This window comes from Cuculus canorus, chromosome 1, assembly GCF_017976375.1.
Source record: "Cuculus canorus isolate bCucCan1 chromosome 1, bCucCan1.pri, whole genome shotgun sequence".
In the NCBI taxonomy this organism is placed as follows: domain Eukaryota; kingdom Metazoa; phylum Chordata; class Aves; order Cuculiformes; family Cuculidae; genus Cuculus; species Cuculus canorus.
The window spans coordinates 15,357,719-15,379,986 of NC_071401.1; the positions used below are offsets into that span (position 1 = coordinate 15,357,719).

Genomic DNA, 22,268 nt, shown 5'->3' on the forward strand with positions numbered 1-22,268 from the left:
ATCCCAAGTCCTTCTCTTTACAGCTGCTCTTAATCCATTCTCAGCCCAGCCTGTATTTGTGCTTGGAATTGCCCTGACCCAGGTGCAGGACGGGACCTTGCACTTGCCCTTGTTGAACTTGATGAGGTTCACACAGCCTCACCTCTCAAACCTGTCAAGGTCTGTGTAACAGTTCAGGATTAGGCCTTTGGTCATAGAGAATTTGCTTGTTCCTCACACCTTTGGGATCCCCAAGAAGGATATGGAGCTGTTGGAATGGGTCCAGAGGAGGGGTACAAGGATGGTCAGAAGGCTGGAGCACCTCCCATATGATGACAGGCTGAAAGAGTTGGGCTTCTTCAGCCTGGAGAAGGGTCTGGGGGGACCTTATACCAACCTTCCAGTACCTGAAGGGAACCTACAGGAAAGCTGGTGAGGGACTGTTTACTAGGGGATGGAGTGATAGGACAAGGGGGAATGGCTTTAAATTGGAGAGGGGAAGATTTAGGTTAGACACTAGGAAGAAATTCTTCACAATGAGGGTGGTAAGGTACTGGCACAGGTTGCCTGGGGAAGTTGTGGCTGCCCCATCCCTGGAGGTATTCAAGGCCAGTCTGGTAGGACCTTGAGCAGTCTGGTGTGCTGGGAGGTGTCCCTGCTCATGGCAGGCGGTGGAACTGGTTGGACTTTAAGGTCCCTTCCAACCTAAACCATTCTGTGCTTTTGTGATCCCTCCCTCGCAGCTCACTGATTTCAGCGAGCAGGGTTTCACCCCAGCATTGAGGACACCCACTCAGTCATCGTTAGGCTCCAGAGGACACACCTCTCTCTCCACCCCCTTCCCCACAGCTCGGACCCGCAAGACGGCGAGCCCCGATTGGCGGGGCCGGAACGGAGCGGATCGGAGGGCGCGTGCGCGGGACGGAGCCGAACGGGCGGAGCCGAGGGGTGGGAGCTGTGAGTGTGGGGTGGGGCGCGCGTGCGCGGGGCGGGGCGGGGCCTAGCGTGGTGAAGCCGAGCGGGGCGCGGTGTGGTGGAGGAGCGGGAGCGCGCCTGCGCGGGGCGGGGGGGAGCAGTGCCGTGCTGCGCCGAGCTGAGCTGCGCCGGGGAAGGAGCCCGGCCCCGACGGGAGCGGCAGCGGCGCCACCGCCTCGCCCAGCCCGGCCCGCAGCCCTTGCCGCTGGCGGAGCGCAGAGCAGCGGGTGCCGCCGCGGGGAGCGGAGCGAGCGCGGTGCGGCGGCGGCTCCACGATGTCGGCGGGCGGGGACTTCGGGAACCCGCTGCGGAAATTCAAGCTGGTGTTCCTGGGCGAACAGAGCGGTGAGTGAAAAGGGGGTCCACATCCTCCCCCCCCTCAGTGCTTGGCTGTGGGGGAAAAGGGGCGGGTAATATGTGTGTCCAGTGGTCGGTTAGGGGAGAAAAGGGATGTATGTGTATCCCCGGTGGTCGGTTAGGAGGAAAAGGGGTCCCCATCTACGCCCAGTCCTTGGCTATGGGAAAAGCCCTCCCCCAGTGCTTGGCTATGGGGGAGGAGGGGGTCCTCATTCCCCTCCTCCCAGTGCTTGGATATGGGGGAAAAGGAGGTCCTCATCCCTCCCCCCCAAGTCCTTGGCTATGGGGAAAAGGGGATCCCTATCGCACCCCTGCAGTGCTCGGTGATGGGGGAAAAGGGGTTTTCTCCAGTGGTTGGCTGTGGGGAAAGTGGGATCCCCGTCTTCTCCCCTCCCCAGTGCTCAGCTATGGGAGTAAAAGGGGTCTCCATTCTCCTACCTCAGTCCTTGATTATGGGAGAAAAAGGGGTCCCTGTTTTCCCCCCCAAGTGATTGGCTATGGAGGAAAAGGGGTTCCCCCTCAAATGATTGGCCGTGGGGGAAAATGGGTTCCCCCCCAGTGATTGGCTGTGGGGGAAAAGGGGTTCCCCCCAGTGATTGGCTTTGGAGGAAAATGGGGTGTGACCCCTCAGTGCTCAGCTGTGGAGAGAAGGGGGTCCCCATCCTCCTCCCCAGTGCTCGACTGTGGGAGAAGAGGGGATCCTTGTCTTCTTGCAGGTGCTCAGTTATGAGGGAAAAGGGGTGTCCCCCTTAGTGCTCGGCTATGGGGAAAAGGGGGTCCCGGTACGCCCTGGGACTGCTCTATGTGGGATGACCAGGAGGGACCGAGGGGGGCTCAGCCATGCTTCTACCTCAAGCCCCACATCCACCTTGCCAGAAACAGTTGCTGATTCATTTGATCCCAGCCCCTCTGATTTCTCGTTGCCGGGTGGGACTCTCAATCCCCGGTGTTTTCTGTGTAAATATTGCATATTTCAGCAATGGGATTGTGTCTCAGCAAAGCGGATCCGACGCTTGAAATGTTTAATTCAGCCAGCAAGATCTTCCTCCCTTCCTTTGGAATAAAAATAACCTCCTCGAGCACCATCCCCTCGTCCCTTGGCAGAGGCCTCCTCCTCCCAAACCGCATCTCCGAGCTCTCACTTGGGAGAGTTTTCTGTAAAAAAAAATGCTCGTTTGTTGGACCCTTTGTGTAATCCTGGTCGATCTTTGACATAATGAGTAGGTGCAGAATATTCTCTGTCTCAGGGTGGGGTGTTTGCTCCCTTGCTCCCTGCCACCTTTGGTCCCTGTGCGGTAGGAGATGATGAAATACTCTTAATTTTTGTTTTGTTTTTTTTTTTTTTCTCCCAAATGACACATCTTGGCATTTCCTCACTCATATGTGGATAAGCTTGGTGATAAGACTCTATTACATTTATCTGTACGTTGATGGTTTCCTTTAGTCTGTTCCTTTCATATTTTTTTTTTAATTATGCTATATTTTTGATGTTGGAACAGCTCCTCTTCTTATTAAGGATTCAGAGAGCACAAGTTCAACTTGGGTATTTTTTTGGGAGCTTAGTCACCTGATCTGCTTGGTGAGGTGCTATTTGGCCAGCCATTTTATGAGGATTTTGGAAAGGGATCAATGTGCGGAAGGTGCTTTCCCCCCCCGCCCGATAAACGGCTATCTTGGGTATTAGGTATGCATTTGCAAAATGCTAGGCTTGATTTACTCTGAGCTTCGATTTCCTGGAGCTTTTTGAGTATCTTCATGGAAGGGTTGTAGTGCCTGGTACAGATCTTAAATCTCGGCAGCTCTTAGCTTACACGTGGATTTTTTTTGTCTATCTGTTCTAGCAGACATAACATCAGATATCTGCTTCCTCTAGTCTGTGGCATTTTCTTCCCTCTCAGCTAATCATCTGTGTTTATACTTGAGAGTTTTTAAATAATTCTTGTTCATAGCATAAAATCTAGGGAGGAGAGAAGGGGTTTTATGGGTATAGCACAGTGAATACTCCTAACTAAATATACATAGCACTGCAACTGCTGTCGTGACTGTGGCTTTTGGATATATTCAAGTGGATTTGAATCTAGCTAGTTAGGGCCCAGCTAGCAGCTGCGGTGTGGGTTTCAGCCCTGCCTTTGTCTTGGATCCTGGGTGATGACTCCCTGGCTGGTCTGTGCTGAACTCAGTGTTAAATGTGGTGATGCCTTGGTGTGTCCCTGCAGTCCCTGCAGCCCACGAGTGCTGCAGCGTGGGCATGCTTCAGAATGGTGCTCAGATGATTCTCATCTGTGATGGAGAAATGACTTTTCTGAATTCAGCTTCAGTCTCTTCAGATGCTGCTGTCATGATGTCATCTTGTGTAATTTTTTTACTGGCCAAAGGGTGTATATCTCCCATTACAAATGGCTCCTGGAAGAATAAATGCCCTAATAATGTTCTTCTGTGTGATGAAGATAATTACAAGAGCATCTCTGATGCTGCAAAGGGTGTTTGAGTAGGCTTTGCTCAATGCATATCTCCCTTTGTCATTTTTTTCTTTGAAGGTTAAGGGAAATGTAGAAATAAAGTTTTTAAAATAGTAGCTTTCATAAATGAGAAGATCTTTGTACAACTGTTGCAGTGGATGCTGCCTTCGCTTCCTGTTTAGCTAAAAGGTTGTCTGCCCTGTTGGAAGGCCATCATTAAAGATATCCTCCTGCTGCTGGTAGGGAGGCAGAATGCTTGTTTCATTTACATTGAGGGACTTCACAATGACAAATGGATTGTTATGAAGGGCTGTGGTGTTGATTAGCTGCCTCAGCAACCAAAGCTGACTAATACCAGACCTTCTCTCCTGACTATACACAGTCTTTTAAATAAATATGTACGTTACGGCTAAAAATCCTAACTGGAGTTCATTTCTGTGTGGACTCTACAGCCTTTCCATGCGATTGTGTGAGTGAAGGCAATATCTTTGCTGTGTGACATCTGGAGGCGTCTCTAGATCTTTTATTCTTGTTTGAAAGTGAGATTACACAGTGAATGCAGCCTGTGATTTTTTTTTTTTTTTTTGCTGGTATCCTCAGCCATATTGTGGGAGTTCAGTGCCGTATACCTAGGTGTTCGTGTGGACTGCAGTGATTCTTCCTAGAATCTAGCTTTTTGTCACTAGCTGCAGGTTCTTTTTCCTATTCTGAGATGCTGATTATTTTTTTAAAGCCTTTTTTCTTGCTTCCTGATGCCCAAAATCTTCGTGTCCGTGCTGTCAGTTACTCATATTGTCTGCCTTTGCTGCCTTTATTGCGCCAACTCCTCGAGCAGCTGGTGCTGACACACCGCTGCAGCTCTCTGTCCATGGGTCAGTGGTGGTGTGTGTTGGCCAAACGACATCAGGTCACTCACAGCTTCTTCCAGGGTTTAATGCAAGTCATTGCCTCTCAATAGCAATATGGTTGTGTCCCCCACGCCCCTCCCCAGCTGAGCCTTGGTACTTGCCGCATGGACTGTGGATTCATCACGAGCCTGCAATATAATCCCTGTCTAGCTAGAAGAAGCTTCTCTTTCTTTCTCTAATTTTTTTTTTAGCTTGTACTACAAGGATATAACATTGGGTGGCTAGCAAGAAGGCAACTTCACCAGAGCTTTCCTTAATTCAATTACTTTTCTCAATGATTGAAGATTATACAGAGTTTAGCAGTTTTAAATATGCTAATCTTTACTGAAAAGGCAGAGAGCTCTGTGCCGAGGGATTAGATGTAACTATTGAGGGGCGTGGGGGGCAAGTATGCTGCTTACTGCCTTTGATCTTGTTTTATCAGGTGATTTTCATCAGTCCTAGTGCCTCAAGTTTAAGAAATTCTGATTTGAGGGTCACATCAGTTAGTGTACACATCACCTGTTTTAAGGTGGCTTGCAGTAAATATGGTATGTATTCAAATATTAATAACATCTTTAGTTTTGTCTTGCATATGAGCACCTCTGCTTTCTTAATACATTGATTTTTTGATTGAGTAGGTGGAACTGAATGCTGGGGAACCGCAACAGAAATATTCTTTTGTCATGTGGGTTTATGCTGCAGCTTTTATTGGCAAGCAAGTCTGAAGGGCATTAATATGTACAGAAAGCAAAATAAGTCCCTGTTGTCTCTTTCTGCTGGTGTTTCTGCATTGCATAAGATTTTAAAGAACGTTGGAACCAGTTAATGCTTTTTATCAGGAACTGAGATTTTTAACTTTGAAAAAAAAAAAGATGAGTACAGTATAACTTGAGGAATATAACTGTTTGGAAACTGCTAATGAACTATTGTTGCATAATAATGTTGGTACAGGCACTGCTGAGCAGTGTGATGTGTTGTATTGGATAACTGGAGAACTGCAGGTGGTTCATATGTAACATGAATCTGAGTTTAGTCTGTAGAGACTGGCATCCCTGTGCAATTTAAAACTCCCTTCTTTTTAAGCAATTCTCTGCTTTACCAGCTCCAGAGCACTATTGACTTGTACCATTGGTCATTTAAATCTTATGAACTTCCCTCCTGTTGATTTCCTTGTGTCTTGGTTTTCCTGTGGCCAGGTGTTCAGATATTTGGACTTACAAGCATTTTCGCCAAGTTCTTGAACCTCATTTTCTTGAGTACAGCTGGAGGGTGAATATTACCCCAGTTCTTTCTATTCTTTCTGTTCTCAGTCTGAAATAGCTCTTCCTATAGCTCTGTCTGGAAGAAGCACATCAGACTTGCAGAAAAAGACCAAAATGTTTTCTAGTGCCTGTTCTTATGGTGCCTTTTGATCCCTGTCTATTTGTGGAAGCCTGTGGAGGAGCCAGATCTTTTCTTCAAAGGAAGAATAGCTGTACCTTTCTGCACTTTGGTATGCTTTTCTGTCTGTATCTGAGAAACAATTTGTGTGCTTGGAAGGAAAGGATCTTCTTATCCCTTGATTTAAAGTAATGGATTTTATATCTGTGGCTGTTGGTGTTTGGTACTCGGCACTTCCTTGGCACGTGATCCAGGTTCTACAGAGCTCATATCTATGGCTTTTGCTGAGGTTATCAATGGGACTAACAGAAAGAAAGGTGAGGAACCTCATCTGAGGCCATCCTTTGCAGAATACCTGGCATTTGGAAATTATTGGAGCCAACAGTTGTCAGCTATTCTTCCTGGCTACACTGATCGTTAAAAAAAATCCGCCTTCTGTAATCTCTTTGTGAGGAAGTAGCTGTCTTCCTAATTTAGTCCAAGTGTTTAAAGGCATTTGTTGTATTCATGCCCATCAAATTAACTGTTGTATACAGTACTGATTAGGAAGAAACAAAACCAAAACCGATGAACCAAACCAAGCAAATAAAAACTCTAGGTGTTGAAACGTGGTTCAGAAGAAATCTAATTTCACCACATCTGTATGAACACAACGAGGTTATTCAAGACAATCTCCAAAACTCACCTGTAAGTCCTGTAACAGTGGTTAGCTTGTAACAGACGAATGCTTCTGAAAGAATACCGGAGTTCTGATGCATCTCTTCTGGTATGAAGTGGGATAGAAGACTAAAAGCAGTATTTGAAAATGAACTGATATAATAAGAGTTTTGATTATATGCGTTTGACACATGAGTATAAATTATTTATGGAAGTAGTGTTACTGAAAAAAGTGTTTCAACAAACAAACTGCAGTCAAAATATGGACTGGCAGTGAAAGTAGAATTTTTCAGATCAGTTTTCTTGACTCATTTACTGAGCTTTCACAAAGTTGAAAGGCTAAATGGATTCTTTGTTTTCCCCTTCAGCATAAACCAAACTCTTCTGTCTGTAATATATTGAAGAACCCAGGGACAGCAAACAATTGAATCAATTACTTTACATCAGATATTTTCTGTTTATGTTCAAAACATGATGGACTAACTGTATTTTGGAATATTTGAGTAATGTTAACAGAAACTTACTCTTATGTGTTTCAGTAGTATCTAACCCTTATTCAGGTGCTGCTTAATGCATCACAAAGGGAAAATGGTAGTCTGGGAAGCAAATGTTACATGAAACTGAGTCTAAAAAAATTCCTTTCATTCGGGTGAACTATGTATTGGTTCTATAAATTTGCGTATGTGGGAATGTACATTATGTTTGGAAAACATCAAACTTAGTGCAAAAGCCCTACTCAGTGGTGGGGATCCTTCTGAGATGTAAATCACTTCTCATTGATTGTCAACCAGTAAAAAAATACCAGCTTAAGAAAATGACCAACTCTAAATGTAAAGCAGTATCAAAATTGGGGCATTAAGTGGAAAGACTTCCTCCTCCTGATGTCATATGTGACTTGATGTGATTACAAAACATGCTGCTGAAATGTCCCCTTGTTGGACATGTGCACCTGTTTTTTTGCGTCCCTCCAAATTCTTTAGCCCCTTGCTTGCTTCTGGCTGCCTCCTGTTGAGTCTGTCAAACAGAGTTCAATCTTCAAATGAGGAAGGAAGTCCTTATTCAGTTGCACAGCACAATAGTGTCATTTGTTTAATTTGACTTTTTAGAACAAGGGTGTAACTTTCCTTTTTTTTTTTTTTTTTTTCCCCCTGTTAGCACGTTCTTTCTGTGGGACTGCTGTGAACAGCAATGAATCAGTGCCAGAATGCCAGGGCATGGTTGCCCAGTCCACTGTATGCTTAGAAAAGATTTCTTGGACTTCTGGCTTACCCAGTGTGATACTAACTGGTTTAGTTAGAGTTAACAGTGTGCACAAGGGAGGCTGAGGAATACATTGTGTGATGTCCTGAAGTTCCACTTTTAAAGCATTTTTACAAAGCCAAACACTAAATCCTCGAGACTCTAGACAGTGATAAGAATCAGTTCCTTCTCTCAGGGAATTTTTGTCCACATTCTAGCTTCCTCCTTTAGTCCCATCACAATGACCAGAGCTGGAAATGCTACTCGCTGCTGCATTTGATTCTGGTAACTCTGCAAGTGCAACCTGCTTGACCTTGGCTTTTTTTGTGCGTTCAGGTGCCTGGCTGAGTACAGGTGCACACTGATACTGCCCATGGTAGTTACTTCCATTTGGATGTACAGAGTTGGGACATACTTTTAAGACTTTCCATGGCTTGACTAGCTGCCAGTACCCCCTGGAGATGCCACACAGCTATTCTGAGATTTGTAGGCTCACAGTGTTCTCTTCTCCAGACATGTGTAGGTGTTATCAACACACAGAATTAAGGCTTTGGTTTCAATGTAGAGCATATTTGCCCGTAAGTGAGAGAGTTGGGAAGAAATATTGGAGCAATACTGATGAGCAGGTAGCTATTTTGTCTTCAGACATGACCAGAACCATCTCTGTCAGTGGGAGGTGTGGGTAGACCTGCTAATGAGAAAATGTTCTTAACTTTCACTTGGTCTCTTTTATGTCTTGAATTTTGACCGTTTAAACCTCAGTACTATTAATGTGTGTGTCTGTGTAAATGAATGTCATTATACTGCTAAGTTTTTTAATTATTTGTCTGTAGGAGAGCAGTTGTCAGTTGCTGCAGCAAAAACAAACAACGAAAAACCCCACTCCAACATTTTTGTAATTAATGCTGAGGACAGTTTATTCCATTCCTCTAAATGCTTCCTGCTGTGCTTCCTGTACTTGCCTCTGTCTAGGTTTGAGTTACAGCCAGTTCATTTTCTTAATGTTCTTGATTTGTGCAGCCCAAAGGGAAGGGAAATTAAATCTAAGATAGATAGGTAGCTAAAAGGAGAGGGGGCCTCGGAGGGTGCAGTCTCGCCAGCAAAGCTCCCAGCAATGGCTGATGGAGGATTGACAAGATTCCTGTCAGTTTGATCTCTGCCAGGGTGTCTTAAGTAGCTGCTGCTGGAGTTGGGAGAGTGAATTCCTGCTAATGGGTCGAGAGTCCAGCCCTGCAGAGACTCTGAAGCTGCCTGCACAGAAATAGGCAGGCAGCATTGTATTAATCTGAGCACAGAAGTGTTTCTCTGCAGCTCGTAGGTCCAGGCACTTCGTTTGTTTTAATGAAGACGTTGCCTGCTCTGGGAGTAGAAAATACTCATTACTGGCTCTGTCCTCTTCTGCCAGCACAGAAATGGCTGTGAGAAACCGTACTTGTCAGAGATGGGAGGATATTTTTTTAATGGCCTGACAGAAAGAAAGCTTAGCAGAGGAATCTGAACTAGATGGGTGATTGAATCACCCATGGATGTCTGAGGTGGTAGAGAAAATGGAGAGAACAAAATTTATTGCAAGTGCCGCAAGCAAAAGCATAACGTGCACACAGAGATCGATAAATCTTGGTGAGAGCAGCATGAGCTCAGAGCCAGGATGGAGAGCATTCAATTAGAAATGCAGGTAAGTGGAGAACACTCACTTTTGGAAAAGCAACCAAATCTGCAGGTAATGTTTCCTGATGGATACAGTCAGTGCTGTGAACGTAGAAGAACAGGATTTAGCTTTCATGTACAACAGAATTAATTGGCAGTGAAACAGTGTGCTGCAGTGTCTTCTCTTTCAGAGTAAGTTCTGACCTCGTCTTGACTTTACTACGCAGCAGTAGACAGGTCCCCACACTAAACACTTGCTGCCTTATTTGTCTTGACTATATTGCCTGATTTTTTTTTTTTATTCCCCTTCCCCTGATTTGCTGTTGAAGCAGTTTTTGAGTATTGTGTTCTTGCCTCGCTCAAAATGGCTGAAAATCACTCATGTCTGCATGAAAGCTAGGATGGCTTTACTGAAACTGAGATTCTGCTGCTTGCCTGGATAAAGCTGTAGGAGAATTTTTCAGCATAGCAGCTGAACACAGCAGGAGGAGGCTCCAATTAAAATGGCTGAAAGGTTTGAGTTTGGTGTGCCATCTCAAGGAAATCCTGAGCTTTTTTTTTTTCCCCATTTCTTCCTGACCTCGGAATACCTTGCAGAAGTTTTCACAGGATGAGTCTCTTCCAGGTGCTTGTTTCCAGACCCACATGCTCGTTCAGGTTTTTGGAATTCCTTCTCAGCCTTGCAAGATGCCTCTTAATGTCAGTCCTTGCTTGTGTCCCATAAAATTTACCTCTTTGTTTGGGTGCTGTAGTGTAATATTAGACTTGAAAAAAGCTTTTCCCAGTGAAAGCATCCCAGTCTTGTAATCATCTGTGGGTTTGGTGTTATATTAGTTTCCCTTTCCCCACTGAGGAGTGCAAAGGGCTGGTCGGTTGGTTTGTTTGTATCGGTAGACTTGGTGGACTGGTTGCATGGCTGTGCAAGTAATTTACAGTTAATACAGTCTTCACCTTAGCAATTCTACAATTTCGCTTAAAAATACAAGAGTTGTACATATATATGTCTTCTCTGGAATACTGCTGGGTTTTTCCCCAGTCATAAAACTGCAGAATGTATAGTAAACTCAAGAGGAACCTTGTGCTATACTACATGCGTTCCCTCCAGTAAGTCCTAACAGCTAGAGAAAAATTCTCCTATAGAATTGTGTGAATGGTGTTTTAAATGGTTGTTGTAGTCTGTGTGAGACTTGCACGGCTAAGAATGAGTCAAAGACTCGAGAACTGGCTTTGCCTGCTTGGTTCCAGATTGAATTGAAGTTTGTTTCCAGCATGTCATGAGTCAGAACTGTGTCCTTGGAAGGTGGAGGAGTTGTGTGCCCTGAGCTGGGAGTGTCTCTGGAGCCTTGATCTCAGGAAGGAGCAGAGGCTTTCCAGCTTTATCATGCGGAAAGTGGAGGGAGGGAAGAAGGATGCTACATGAACTGTTTTTAAGGAGTTTCAAAACAGCTCCGTGCATTTTCCCCAGTTTGACTCCTCTTAAATGCTTGCCTGAAATATCTGACTCAAGAATCTGCTTTTACACTGCATCTTCATGCTGCTTTCATTTCAGTAGTTGATTTCCCCACTGCCACCAACAGCTGCACAGTGGAAGAAGATGGCAACCAGCTGTTGTGTAGTATTCACTGTACTTGGTGGCAGCTCTTTTATGCACTTTACTGGCAAACAAACGTGACCTGTTTGGTCACCTGTCTTTGAGGTCCTTAAAGAACCCTGCGACACACTGAAAGCTGGTTTTGTAGGTGTGACAGCCTGAAGTCCCAAAGTTACATTCCGTGCACTTTTATACAAGGAATTGCTGAAGTTAGGAAAGAGTCTTTTCTGTGTATCTTGGAGAGTAAATATTATAGTTAAAAAACTTAAACAATATATGTTCGTATAGGAAGGGATTGTTCCTCTGGAAAATACTGCTGGAGGAGAATATTTACTTCAAAATATCATAACTCAGCTGAAGCGTAGATAATTCTTCTCTAAAGAATTTCCTTTCCCAAACCAAATTCCTTATACGAACACTTTATTTTTTTCCTATAGTTGAACCCCACGGATCTTATTCTAGAAAGGTGAAAATAAAAGAAAAATTCTATTGACTGTTTGGAAGGATTTGCATATCTTTTAAAGCCTAAGTTTTCCTTTCTTTCTTTTAACTTCTTCTGGATGAATATTAAACCTTGGGTCTGCAGACCCCTCAGGCTCTATGGCCTCTTTCCAAGGCATTTATGAAACACGACTGGGAAGGACAAGTTTATTGTCAGCTGGCTTAAGCTCCCTACAGAGAGGTGTCAGTTAGGAAGCCTGTAGAGGCCTGCATATTGAAAATCTGAGAATTTTGTGCAGGATTAATATTTCTTAGTTTGCCAGATTAACATACTTGAGTTTGAAGTTCTGAATTTGCAGTGCTGGTGGAGCAGGCAGTGGGAGTGTCAAGGATCCAGGAGAAGAGCTGGCACAGCTTGGGAGCAGGGTTGTGAAGAAGAAATGGGTAGTGTGACGTCTAGATACTTAGCTTGAATTTTTAAAGCAAGGTATTTGTAACCATGTGTTGCCTGGACTCATGCGAGGGTCTGAGCAGACCAGAGTGCGCAGTGTTAAAACAGTGCTGTTCTCAAGGTCTGCATGCTTTTTTGGTTTCTGTTGCTAAAAAAATTAATTGTGGTTGGGTTTTTGGATACTGAAAACCAGGGTCCTGTGCTGCTATTGTAATGCAGATTCGTAGATATATTCTACTCTATTTTGATACCAGCTATTTTCCTTGTGTATTGCTGTGGAGTTGCATCATGTAGGCTAACCCATGTGTATTGTTGTGCAGAAGATTGTGTACATCGGTTATTTTTGCAGCAGTCCCCAGGTGTTCTCCACAGATGTACTTGTCAACCTAGATCAGCAGATGCTGACTGAATTCGTGCTGTGCTTTGTGGAGAGGTGTCCGTAATGAAAGCACACAGAATGTACTCTCTGCTTTTCTTTTCCTTACAAGCTGCCTCCTTAGAAGCCAGGCTGCTTCAACCTTAAATCTGGACTATTTTAAGATCTTGTTGGAGCTTTGTTCTGAAGCGATACTCACCTGTGTTTCTACCTGAAGAATGAGTTTGAGAAAAGGGAGCTTTTGTGGAAGCTGTTCTGCAAGTCTTTTGTGGAAAGAGTAAAGGTCAAGTCTTAGTCCTTTCAGAGCTGCCCAGAAGATGGTAGGTTCTGGGAATATGATGGAGGCATTGAGGAGGAGACTATATGGAGCTCTCTTCTTTTCCATTTTTCTCCTCCTCCAGTGGAAACAAAAATCCACAGTGTGAGAGGGCAGATATTTTTTTTGGCACAGTGTAGGATAGGGGAGAGAAGGATGTATTAGCTTGTGTTGCCGGGTGGATAATAGTGCTGAGGAAAGGTTAGGCAAAGCTTCATTTGGTTGAAGAAGGGAGGGAGGGGAAGCTGGTAGTAATCCCTAGCATTTTAATAGGTCTCCTGAAACTTCTCTAATTCATCGTTTGAAAAGGCTGACTTAGCATTGCTTGTTGTGCTTTCAAGGGCAAAACATATTTAGGAAGACAGTTATAGCTTGTTTTAAGGGCTCCATTCAGCATGTGGTACAGGGGAATGATGACTGGATTCCCTGAGCAAGATGATAGCATCTGCTGGCTTAGCTTGCATCAGAATAATGTTTAGTGCTGAAAAGAGTAGAAACCATGAATGTTTCACTCCAGAAATGTATACTCAGGTGGCCACCCGCTACCTCCTCCCTTCTGCAGCTGTTCTCTGCCGGAGGATATTGCCATCTTAACATTACCTTCAGCAGCTTTGGAAAGTCTTGCATGTTGAATGCTGTAATACCGTGAAGGAGGAATTTCTCCTGTGAGACAGACTTAATCTGGACTGTCTTCTCACTCACCAGTGCAATCCACTGCATGGGTTTGTATCTAGTTTTCTCTACCAATCTGGTGTTGGTTGGATCTTATAATACATTTTTTTTATTTATCTGAATTTAATTCATTATTATGCAAGTAATATTTAACATGGAGTAAGAGAAGAGTACATGGAAACAGAGGAGAAAGACAGAGATTGTAATTTGCGTGCTTCTTTAGAGAGGAAATTGGAAGATAAATGCTCAGAATCCTATAGTGGACTCTGTTAAAGGCTGTATGCTTTTTAACATTGACCAGGATTTTTATGTCAAGCTTCCTATTTACATAAACAGCTCTTGGTAGGAAGAATGGTAGCATCCGTATTTGCCCAGCTTGCCATTAGGCTGAAGAACTTACCTACCTGAACTACTAGCACTGTAAATCAAAAGATGTACTAGGAGGGGATCCAGCTGTGCCTAGGCATTGTGGAAGTATGGTGTAAGGCTCTAAAGAATCCTAATGAAGCCTTGTGGGTTAGGGAGAAAGGACAAGGATAGGGAATGTTCAAGCAGAATGACAGGTGCAGTTGAGACAGATCTTCTAATGCTGTATTTCTTAGTGACTACAGAGAACAGGAAGGCATCATCTGTAGGAAAAGGCGAGAAACTGGACTTCAGATACTCAAATATTACAAGAAAAACTAAGGTCAAAGAGGTACATTCATCTGCTTTTCTTTGCACAAATATAGAATCATAGAATAGTTTGTGTTCAAAGGGACCTTAAAGATCATCTAGTTCCAACCCCCCTGCCGTGGGCAGGGGTACCTCCCACTAGATCAGGTTGCCCAAGGCCCCATCCAGACTGGCCTTGAACACCCCCAGGGATGGGGCATCCCCAGCTTCCCTGGGCAACCTGTGTCAGTGTCTCACCACTCTCATGGTGAAGAAATTCTTCCTAATGTCTAGTCTATATCTACCCCTCTCCAGTTTGTAGCCATTCCCCCATGTCATGTCACTACAAGCCTTTGTGAACAGTCCCTCCCCAGCTTTCCCATAGACCCTTTTGGGTACTGGAAGGTCCCTATAAAGCCTTCTCTTCTCCAGGCTGAACAAGCTCAACTCTTTCAGCCTGTCCTTGTATGGAATGTGCTCCAGCCCTCTGATCATCTTTGTAGCCTCCTCTGGACCCGTTCCAACAGCTCCATCTCATTCTTATGTTGAGGATTCCAGAACTGGACACAGTACACGTGACCTGCTGGCCATGATTCTTTTGATGCAGCCCAGGATACAGTTGGCCTTCTGGGCTGTGAGCAGACATGGCCGGCTCATGTAGAGCTTCTTGTCAACCAGCACCCTCAAGTCCTTCTCTGCAGGGCAGCACATCATCCCCCACCCTGTACTGAAATTGGGGATTGCCCTAACCCAGGTGTAGGACCTTGCACTTGGCCTTGTTGAACCTTGATATGACTTCTTTCTCATGATTTCACCAAAAGGAGTAGGATAGAGAAGAGACAGGTGAGCTAGTTTTGGAGAATTCGGATTATTCCTATCACAGCAGTGAATCTGGCTGTTTAAGTGAAGATAGTGAAGCCAGAACAGATGCATTTGTTGTTGTTCATCCAAGGGTAAGAGCTAGCCATGGTGGCATACAGGCCTCTGGATGGCAGAGGGTGGAGACACATTTATGCCACCAGTGACTGTACAGCATTGAGGTGTGAGGAAGAGGCCAACTTTGGATGACCAGGAAGGAGTTTATAGGTGAGCTTTAAAGGGAAAGACTTACAAAGCTCAAGGAAACTTGTGGATGCTGAAAAAATGAAATAAAATTGCTGTTTAGAGAGAGAAAATGCTTTTGTGTGGCTCTTGCGTATGAAGTTATATGCAATATCCCTTTATACCTTGTAAGTGTAAGAAGTGAAATTGCAGTGCACTGAATTTTTCCAGCTATTCAGGCAGAAATTACATTGGAACCCTTTTAGTAACACTTTACAGAAATTAATAATCCACATGGTTATCTTTGCTGACAGAGATAATACTCTACAAGTATGTATTGTGCTCTTCGTTATAGGCTTCATTGAGATTCTTGTCTAGTTTGCTTTATGAGGCCAGAAGCTGAGATTTCTGTAGTATGGGTATTTTGAATAGAGGAGAGAAGAATATTGGCCTTTTTTATTAGGGTGCTGGAACTCCTCTTCGAAAGGTGTAGAAGGCTGTATAGATATTTAAAACAGAGGAGAGCAGTAGTTGCCCATTACAAAAAAGAGCCAGATCTAGTCAGATCCTGTACTGACTGTATTTGGAACTGAGAATGCAAGGTAGCTGATGAATCATTTTAAATGTATAGAAAAAACAATATGGAAAGCTTATGCTGAATTAGCACTTCTGGAGGTGCTTTAATCAGCTTGTAAGCAGGAAGGATGACGTTTAGATTTATAGGGGTCGTGTCTTGCTGTGAAGACCGGGATCCATTTATGCTATGTATTTTAGAAAAGGTATAGTAAGAATCCTGAGGTCTCGTTGTCTAACTCTGTACTCTTTTCTCTGTTAGAGCTTTCATGACTGGCACTGTGACCCAGCTGTTTGTATGGTTGAGATAGCTTTCTAGTCAAGGTATTCATGAACCATATTAATCTTTAGTAAAAGGGATGCCAGTGGTGACAATGGGAACCTTGGGTGACTAGCTTGGATATAATCCAATACTGGGTATTTGCATGAGTGTGGGTGAATTTTGCCCCTACTTACCTACCTTTGTAATGGGGGCAGCGAATTGCTGTGCTTTGCCTAGGTGTTGGGAGGATGTTTCCTATCAAGCTAATTTGTTTTACTGATTTAAAACAAGAATTCCTTAACAAGCGGGCATCCTTCCAATTCACTTTGTCAAATCACATTCCTTTGTGGAGGTGTATTGTCCTTAAAGGTGCGAAATTGAGACACCTTTTTGATGAATTGTCCTAGTAGTCCCTCTACAATTCCTGAAAAAATGCTTAAAAAAAAAAAAAAGTATAAGCTTACTGTTTTATATCAGTTAGGCCACCTAATCAGAGTAAGTGAAATGGGTAAGAATTATGTGTTAAGTGATCTGTTGTTAGCTTACAAGACACCTTTGTTAGATTAGTTTGTCTGGTTAGTGCCTTTCCCTAAGGGTTTCTCGTTTTTACTGATTTGATTCTTGTAGTTATCAGTTTACTTCCACGTTGACCATGGCAGAATTTTGTGGAGGTTCAGAGCTGCGAAGGAAATGTTGAGGGATGTTCCGTGGTTTAGAACTAATATGTGTGATTCAGCTGAATGCAAAGAGGGCAGGCAGTAGTTCACCTCTCCTGTAATTTCTGTATGACCTGTATGTATGAGAATTAGCTAATGAAAACTGGTTTCTTTCCCTTTTCTCAATTGTTCCAGGAGAGGAACGCACTTCTTCTGTCTGGGGAGAAGTCTGAGGCTTGCCATGGGCCACATGGACAATCCTGTTTCTCATTTTGCCCTGAGATCGATTACTGGAACTGTTCTGAATGGAAGCTGAACCACTTGGATTCCTCTCTTCCATTTTGTATGAGCACAGAATACCAATTAAAAGGTTAAATTAGCATTATCACAAGACCCCTTTTGATATTATGGAGATGTCCAGAAGTTTGAAACACTTTCCTTCCACCGAGCTCTTCTTGGTTTTTATTCATGGCATTCAATTTCCAATATATTTGCCGTTTCTAAATACAGTCTGTCTTGGTGTTTGTAGTTAAAAACACCTCTTATAATGAGGTAATTAGCCACTACTGAGATGTTTTTAAGAAGAGGCATTTTGTGTTGTCGTGTTTGCAGTATTTAATTATATACTTTCTGTGGAACTCTCTCCAGACAGATCAGTCAAAGCCTTTGCGTCTTGCGATTCAGTTCCTGTGTTATTGCTGGAGCCAGTTTGCCTGGATAGTTCATAAGCATAAAGAAAAACTGAAAATATGGTTTCTTTGTAAAGAAAGGCTAAATAGTTTAGTCTATAAATTTCTTTACAGACCCTTAAGAACATTGATAAAGTTATTTGCACTATTTTATGAACCTTGGACAGCAGTTATACTTTTTCTCCCAAATAAGTTTTGCCATGAAATCTTTACAGTTCAGGAGCGTTCCCAAAGGTTGTGCTGTTCTGTTACTAATGTCGAGTAAATGAACTTATGTTTTCATCTTCAAGATGACGTATAGATTACTTGGACCAGGGAATGAGGTGTCTCCTTGTATTAGCAGCTTTGTGTGCCACAGCACTTCACGTCCTATCCGGTTATGCACTCAAGTGGGGAGTATAACAGCTCAAACTAGAAGGAAAAACAAGAAGCAGAAGGTTAAAACTTGACTGCTCCAAGTGAAGTGACAGGAGTTGGAGTGTTCTGGGTTGTCTTTGTTGCAACGATTGTTCAGGTGTGCCAGCTGCTGAACTGGACTGAAAATAGTTAGCTTTATGGACAGTATTATGAATAATATTGGCATATTGTAGTTTTTATTTTTGATGTCTAACAATTTGGAAATCTCTTTTTCTTCGTTGAAAATTTATAATACAGCCACCAGCGTAGAGTTCAGTTGAGTGTCATGCTTGAAGTGAAACCTGGAGATTTTTATGAAGACTCAGGTTATATTAATGCTTATGCAGTGTTGAGGTATGGGGACCTTAAAAAAAAATCAATTTTTTGGTGTGATAATAAAACATGCAGAGAGAATTCGGTTTTCTTCTGGTGTGCCTGTAATGGCTTCACTTTTTTGTAGTATCTGTTAAAGTAGGAAACTTGGCAGAACTCTGTCATTGACCTGTTCAGTGAAGTGCTTGAATCATCACATTGATTTGGGGATGCTCCTGAATGGGAGAAGATTCTGTTTTGTTTTAATAGATCTGAAAGCTAAAGCTAAGATATTTTATAGAAGCATAGAATAGTTTGGGTTGGAAGGGACCTTAAAGATCATCTAGTTCCAACGCTCCTGCCATGGGCAGGGACACCTCCCACTAGATCAGGCTGCCCAAGGCCCATCCAACCTGGCCTTGAACACCTCCAGGGATGAGGCATCCCCAGCTTCCCTGGGCAACCTGTGCCAGTGTCTCACCACTCTCATGGTGAAGAAATTCGTCCTGATGTCTAGTCTAAATCTGCCCCTCTCCAGTTTATGCCCATTGCGCCTAGTTTCTTGGCAATGATTATTGAACTTCATCCCAATTTCCCTCTTTAATTTTGCCTTTCATAAGATTTTTGTCGATTTCTTGAGAAAAATATGATAACCATTATATTAACTTTATTAATTGACTGAATTAAAACTTCACACCTGGTTAATCAACGCAGTTACCTAAAGCAGCTGAACACCTCATCAAGACTTTCAACGAACGTTGAATCGGTTAAATCGCATTCATTGACTTTCACTGTCAGTAAATGCTGGTTGAAGAGATTTCTAACGAGGAAGTTTGGTATGCCCTCATGACTGCAACTCCTTAAAGAGCAGATCTGCAGTTCCAATATAATGTCTGTCCAGAGTGGCTTAATTACTTTTCATCTGTGTATGTAGCATTTTAGATCTTCCAAGTCTTTTACAAGTGTGTAATTGGGTATTTAAAAATAAAATACTGGGATGTAAAAATTGGATATTATGAAAGATTAATTAATGTCTCCTTGTGGATTTTTGCTCAGTGCTGCACTTGTTTTTAGTGGGGCATCTAAATGATATAGCCTTATATGTAGGATGTGCTTCAAAAAGTGGATTTATCCCCATAGGCTTTAACTGCCATCACATATAAAGTGAATATTGAGCCACCCTTGCATGACAATAATAGAACCTAAATATTGGTCTTTTAAACTTGATAGCTTCACATTTTTGTGCAAGAGGCAAGGAGGCCATTAAAGCAGTTGAAATAATAAAAGCAATATGAACCAGCTAATAAACAAACGTGGTTAAATTGAAAGGCAGAGTAAATATTTAATGGACCAAACTTTCCTTCTTTTGGCTTTATACTGTGAATCTAGCTCAGAAACTGTTGGTTAGGCCAGAAGTGACTTAGTGTTCAGTATATAGTATATGCTTCAATAATAAATTTGTTGCTTCACTAAAATGCTTGGCAGTATAAATTTATAAGAGGTCTTTTTAGAACAACCTGACCCAAGGGGTAAAACTTTATGGCAAAGTTGAAATTGTAGCATTTGCAGTGTGTGCTAGTGTGTTTACACTGTAAAAATATGCATAAAGTGGAACTGCAATTCTAACTGAAATTTTGTATAGCACTAATGCATAAAAGAAATCCAGGGAGGAAAAATTGTCTGTAAAGTATAATAAAAAGTATAATAAAAAAAATCCCCTTTTTATTTTTTTTTTAATTTGCTTGTACTCTGAACACCTTATAAAGTGTGAATGTAATGTCATTTCTGCGTGCACCGAAGATGCTGTGAGATTGAGGTGTCTCTAAAAGCATTTAATTTGTTTGAATGTGCTCACAGCAAAGCTGTGTTTTCTACCATTGAGTGAACTGGAACAAAGTTATGTACAGTTACTCTGAAACTGCAACCTGAACACCACAATCCAAAATTGATTCTTTGTCCTAAGGAACTGTTTAGCCAGAGGCTGTCGGAGTAATAACTAAACAAGATATTTTGGTAAAAAAGCAAATACTAAATGTCATCTCTTCTGACCTGTTGAACCACTACCCAGCTTCAGCTTAGCCCTTACCCCTTTGAGGGCGCTTGAATTGGAGCCCAGAGGAACAGCTCTGTAGTATGAGTCCTCTGCTATATTTTGCCTGGGCACCTGAGTGTCATTTTTAGAGCTTGAGTTTACTCAAGTCATTGACCACTGAGAATATAAAATTCATTTACACTTTTTTCAGAGGGTCTACCTAGAACCCTAGTAAGTGCGGAGTCTTTCATAAGGAGATTATTCATTCTCTGATTTTTAAGCTCAATCTTGAAAATCCTCTAGCTCAGGGGAAGGCTGAAACCATTCCCAACTAAACTGCAGCTGGAGTGAAGAGGACTTAACTATCCAAAATCTAGTACTAGTCCTCATCCTTGCTGTTCCCATCATCCTCCCAACACCCCTGCCCCTCAAATCTGTTTTAATGTGTTTTTTTCCGTGGAACTGTACATACAAATATAACTTTAACATTGGAGGTGGTTGTGTAGTTTGATATTGGAATAATTCTCCATCTGTGGAGTGAAATCCAGCTTTGAAAAATAGAGTGAGGAGTCCAGAAGACATGCGTTAGCAAGAACTATTGTTGCTGTTCAGCACCTTTAGAAAAACTCAACTAACAAACCGTTGCCTCTGAAATGGATGAGGAGCTTTCCAGGAACATCTCCTGCATGGGATGTTTTCTGCTTTCCCATCTATACTTACCTCTTCCTTGCCAGCTGAGTGGGTCGGTAGGTTCACCTGAAACTCTCTTCCTTATGTTGACCTACAGCTGAGAGCTCCTCCTTCTGCTTGCTGTGCCTTGCTGCTGAGAAGTTTTGAATAGAGACTGTGATCGCGTGGACGTCCTTACTACTGAGTCTTTCTTCTTACTTAACTTCATGGTAATCCAAACTTGATGATAAGATCCTTGGGACACAGAGAACCTTGCTTCTGAGGCATTTCCTGAACAGTTAAAACAATGTCCTTTGGTGAATATTTTCAGCCTGATTGGCAACTTGTTTTTAAAAGCTTAAACTATGTAAAATAAGAAGGAAAACTTATTATCTGCAGACCATAGTGAACAATATGTTGGTGAGGCTGAAAATGCTGGTTTTTTTTTTCTTCATTCTTGGTAAATTAGAAGAGACTGTGCAGCAGTCTTTGAAATGAAAAGGTGACTTAAATTAACTAAACTTTTTTTTCTTCCTTTTCCCTGGATGTCTCACATGGCAAGCAGGAACGTCTCACCTGTATGACAACTGCCCCTTCTCTGTGTGGTGAGCAAGAACAATTACTCTTAGGGATATTTTTTTCAAAATGCTTCGAGTGAGTGTCATCGAAAGGTGAATATTTTCCTTTTAGAAACATGTTAAGAGTTAATATTCTTGTTTTTGTTCCTCGTACAGGTGTTGTTGAAATGTGTTTTTTTTTTTTTTAACAAAACCTGTGGTGACCATATATGAAAGGCAGCCCTGTAGCTTCTAACAGTGAACCAGGGCTTGAGAGCATCAGGAATAGAAAATCAGTTTCCAGAATCCATTCTTGAGAACCAGAATGTTAAAAAAAAGTATAACAAAACTATGTGCAAGCTGTTATGGGAGTGAAGGAGTTGTTTGTTTCCGATTGAACAGATTTCACTTACAGTCGCTCTAGTGTATGTTTTAATTGCATGCCTCTCATCTGTGTCCTCAGAAGGATCAAGATATGTGCCCAAGTGCTCTGGACAGGGTTGCTTAATGTGGTGCAGGGTGGGATACGGTTGAGTCCTCATCACGTCTCTTGGATTCTTCTTGATCTTACTGATGCCTGTGGACTGTACTCACGAGTTGAAAACACTTAAGAGTTGAAACTTGGACCATTAGTCTAGGTATTTTGTCTCATTGCTCTTATGGCTTGGGCAAAATTCCCGAGTCTCCTTGTTCTTTTGTTTTCCTTATCTGGGAACCTAGGGCTCCTTGATGATCTTGTTGCCTTATCTTGGGTTTTATTCTTCCTCGTCTTTCTACCTGGCCATTTGGATGAAATCACATTTACCATGCCCTGTTGCAATTAGCATGTGCAATTCCGTTAATCCTCCTTCTGCTATTGCTTGTTATTGCATGCGTTTGTGTGTACTTCACTCATACCATCTTACCATTTTTGTTACAGGTCTTTACAAGATTATAAAAGAGTCTTCCTCCAAGGAAAAGCTCCTAGCTTAGTCTGATGTAGGCAGTTCCTGGCTTC

The 22,268-nt window shown here is 42.7% G+C and overlaps 1 protein-coding gene across 3 annotated transcripts in view; it reads left to right on the forward strand.

The window, feature by feature from the left end:
• Positions 1 to 995: 995 nt before the first annotated feature.
• RAB6A (RAB6A, member RAS oncogene family) overlaps positions 996 to 22,268 on the forward strand; it is a 66,358-nt gene continuing 45,085 nt past the window's right edge. Inside the window, exon 1 of one of the 3 annotated variants that reach the window (XM_054049838.1) lies at positions 996 to 1,299. In XM_054049838.1, coding sequence (XP_053905813.1) covers positions 1,230 to 1,299 — 70 coding nt within the window. In that variant the 5' untranslated portion in view covers positions 996 to 1,229. The remainder of the gene's footprint in view (positions 1,300 to 22,268) is intronic. The other 2 variants (XM_009566406.2, XM_009566408.2) reach the window with 2 other exon arrangements.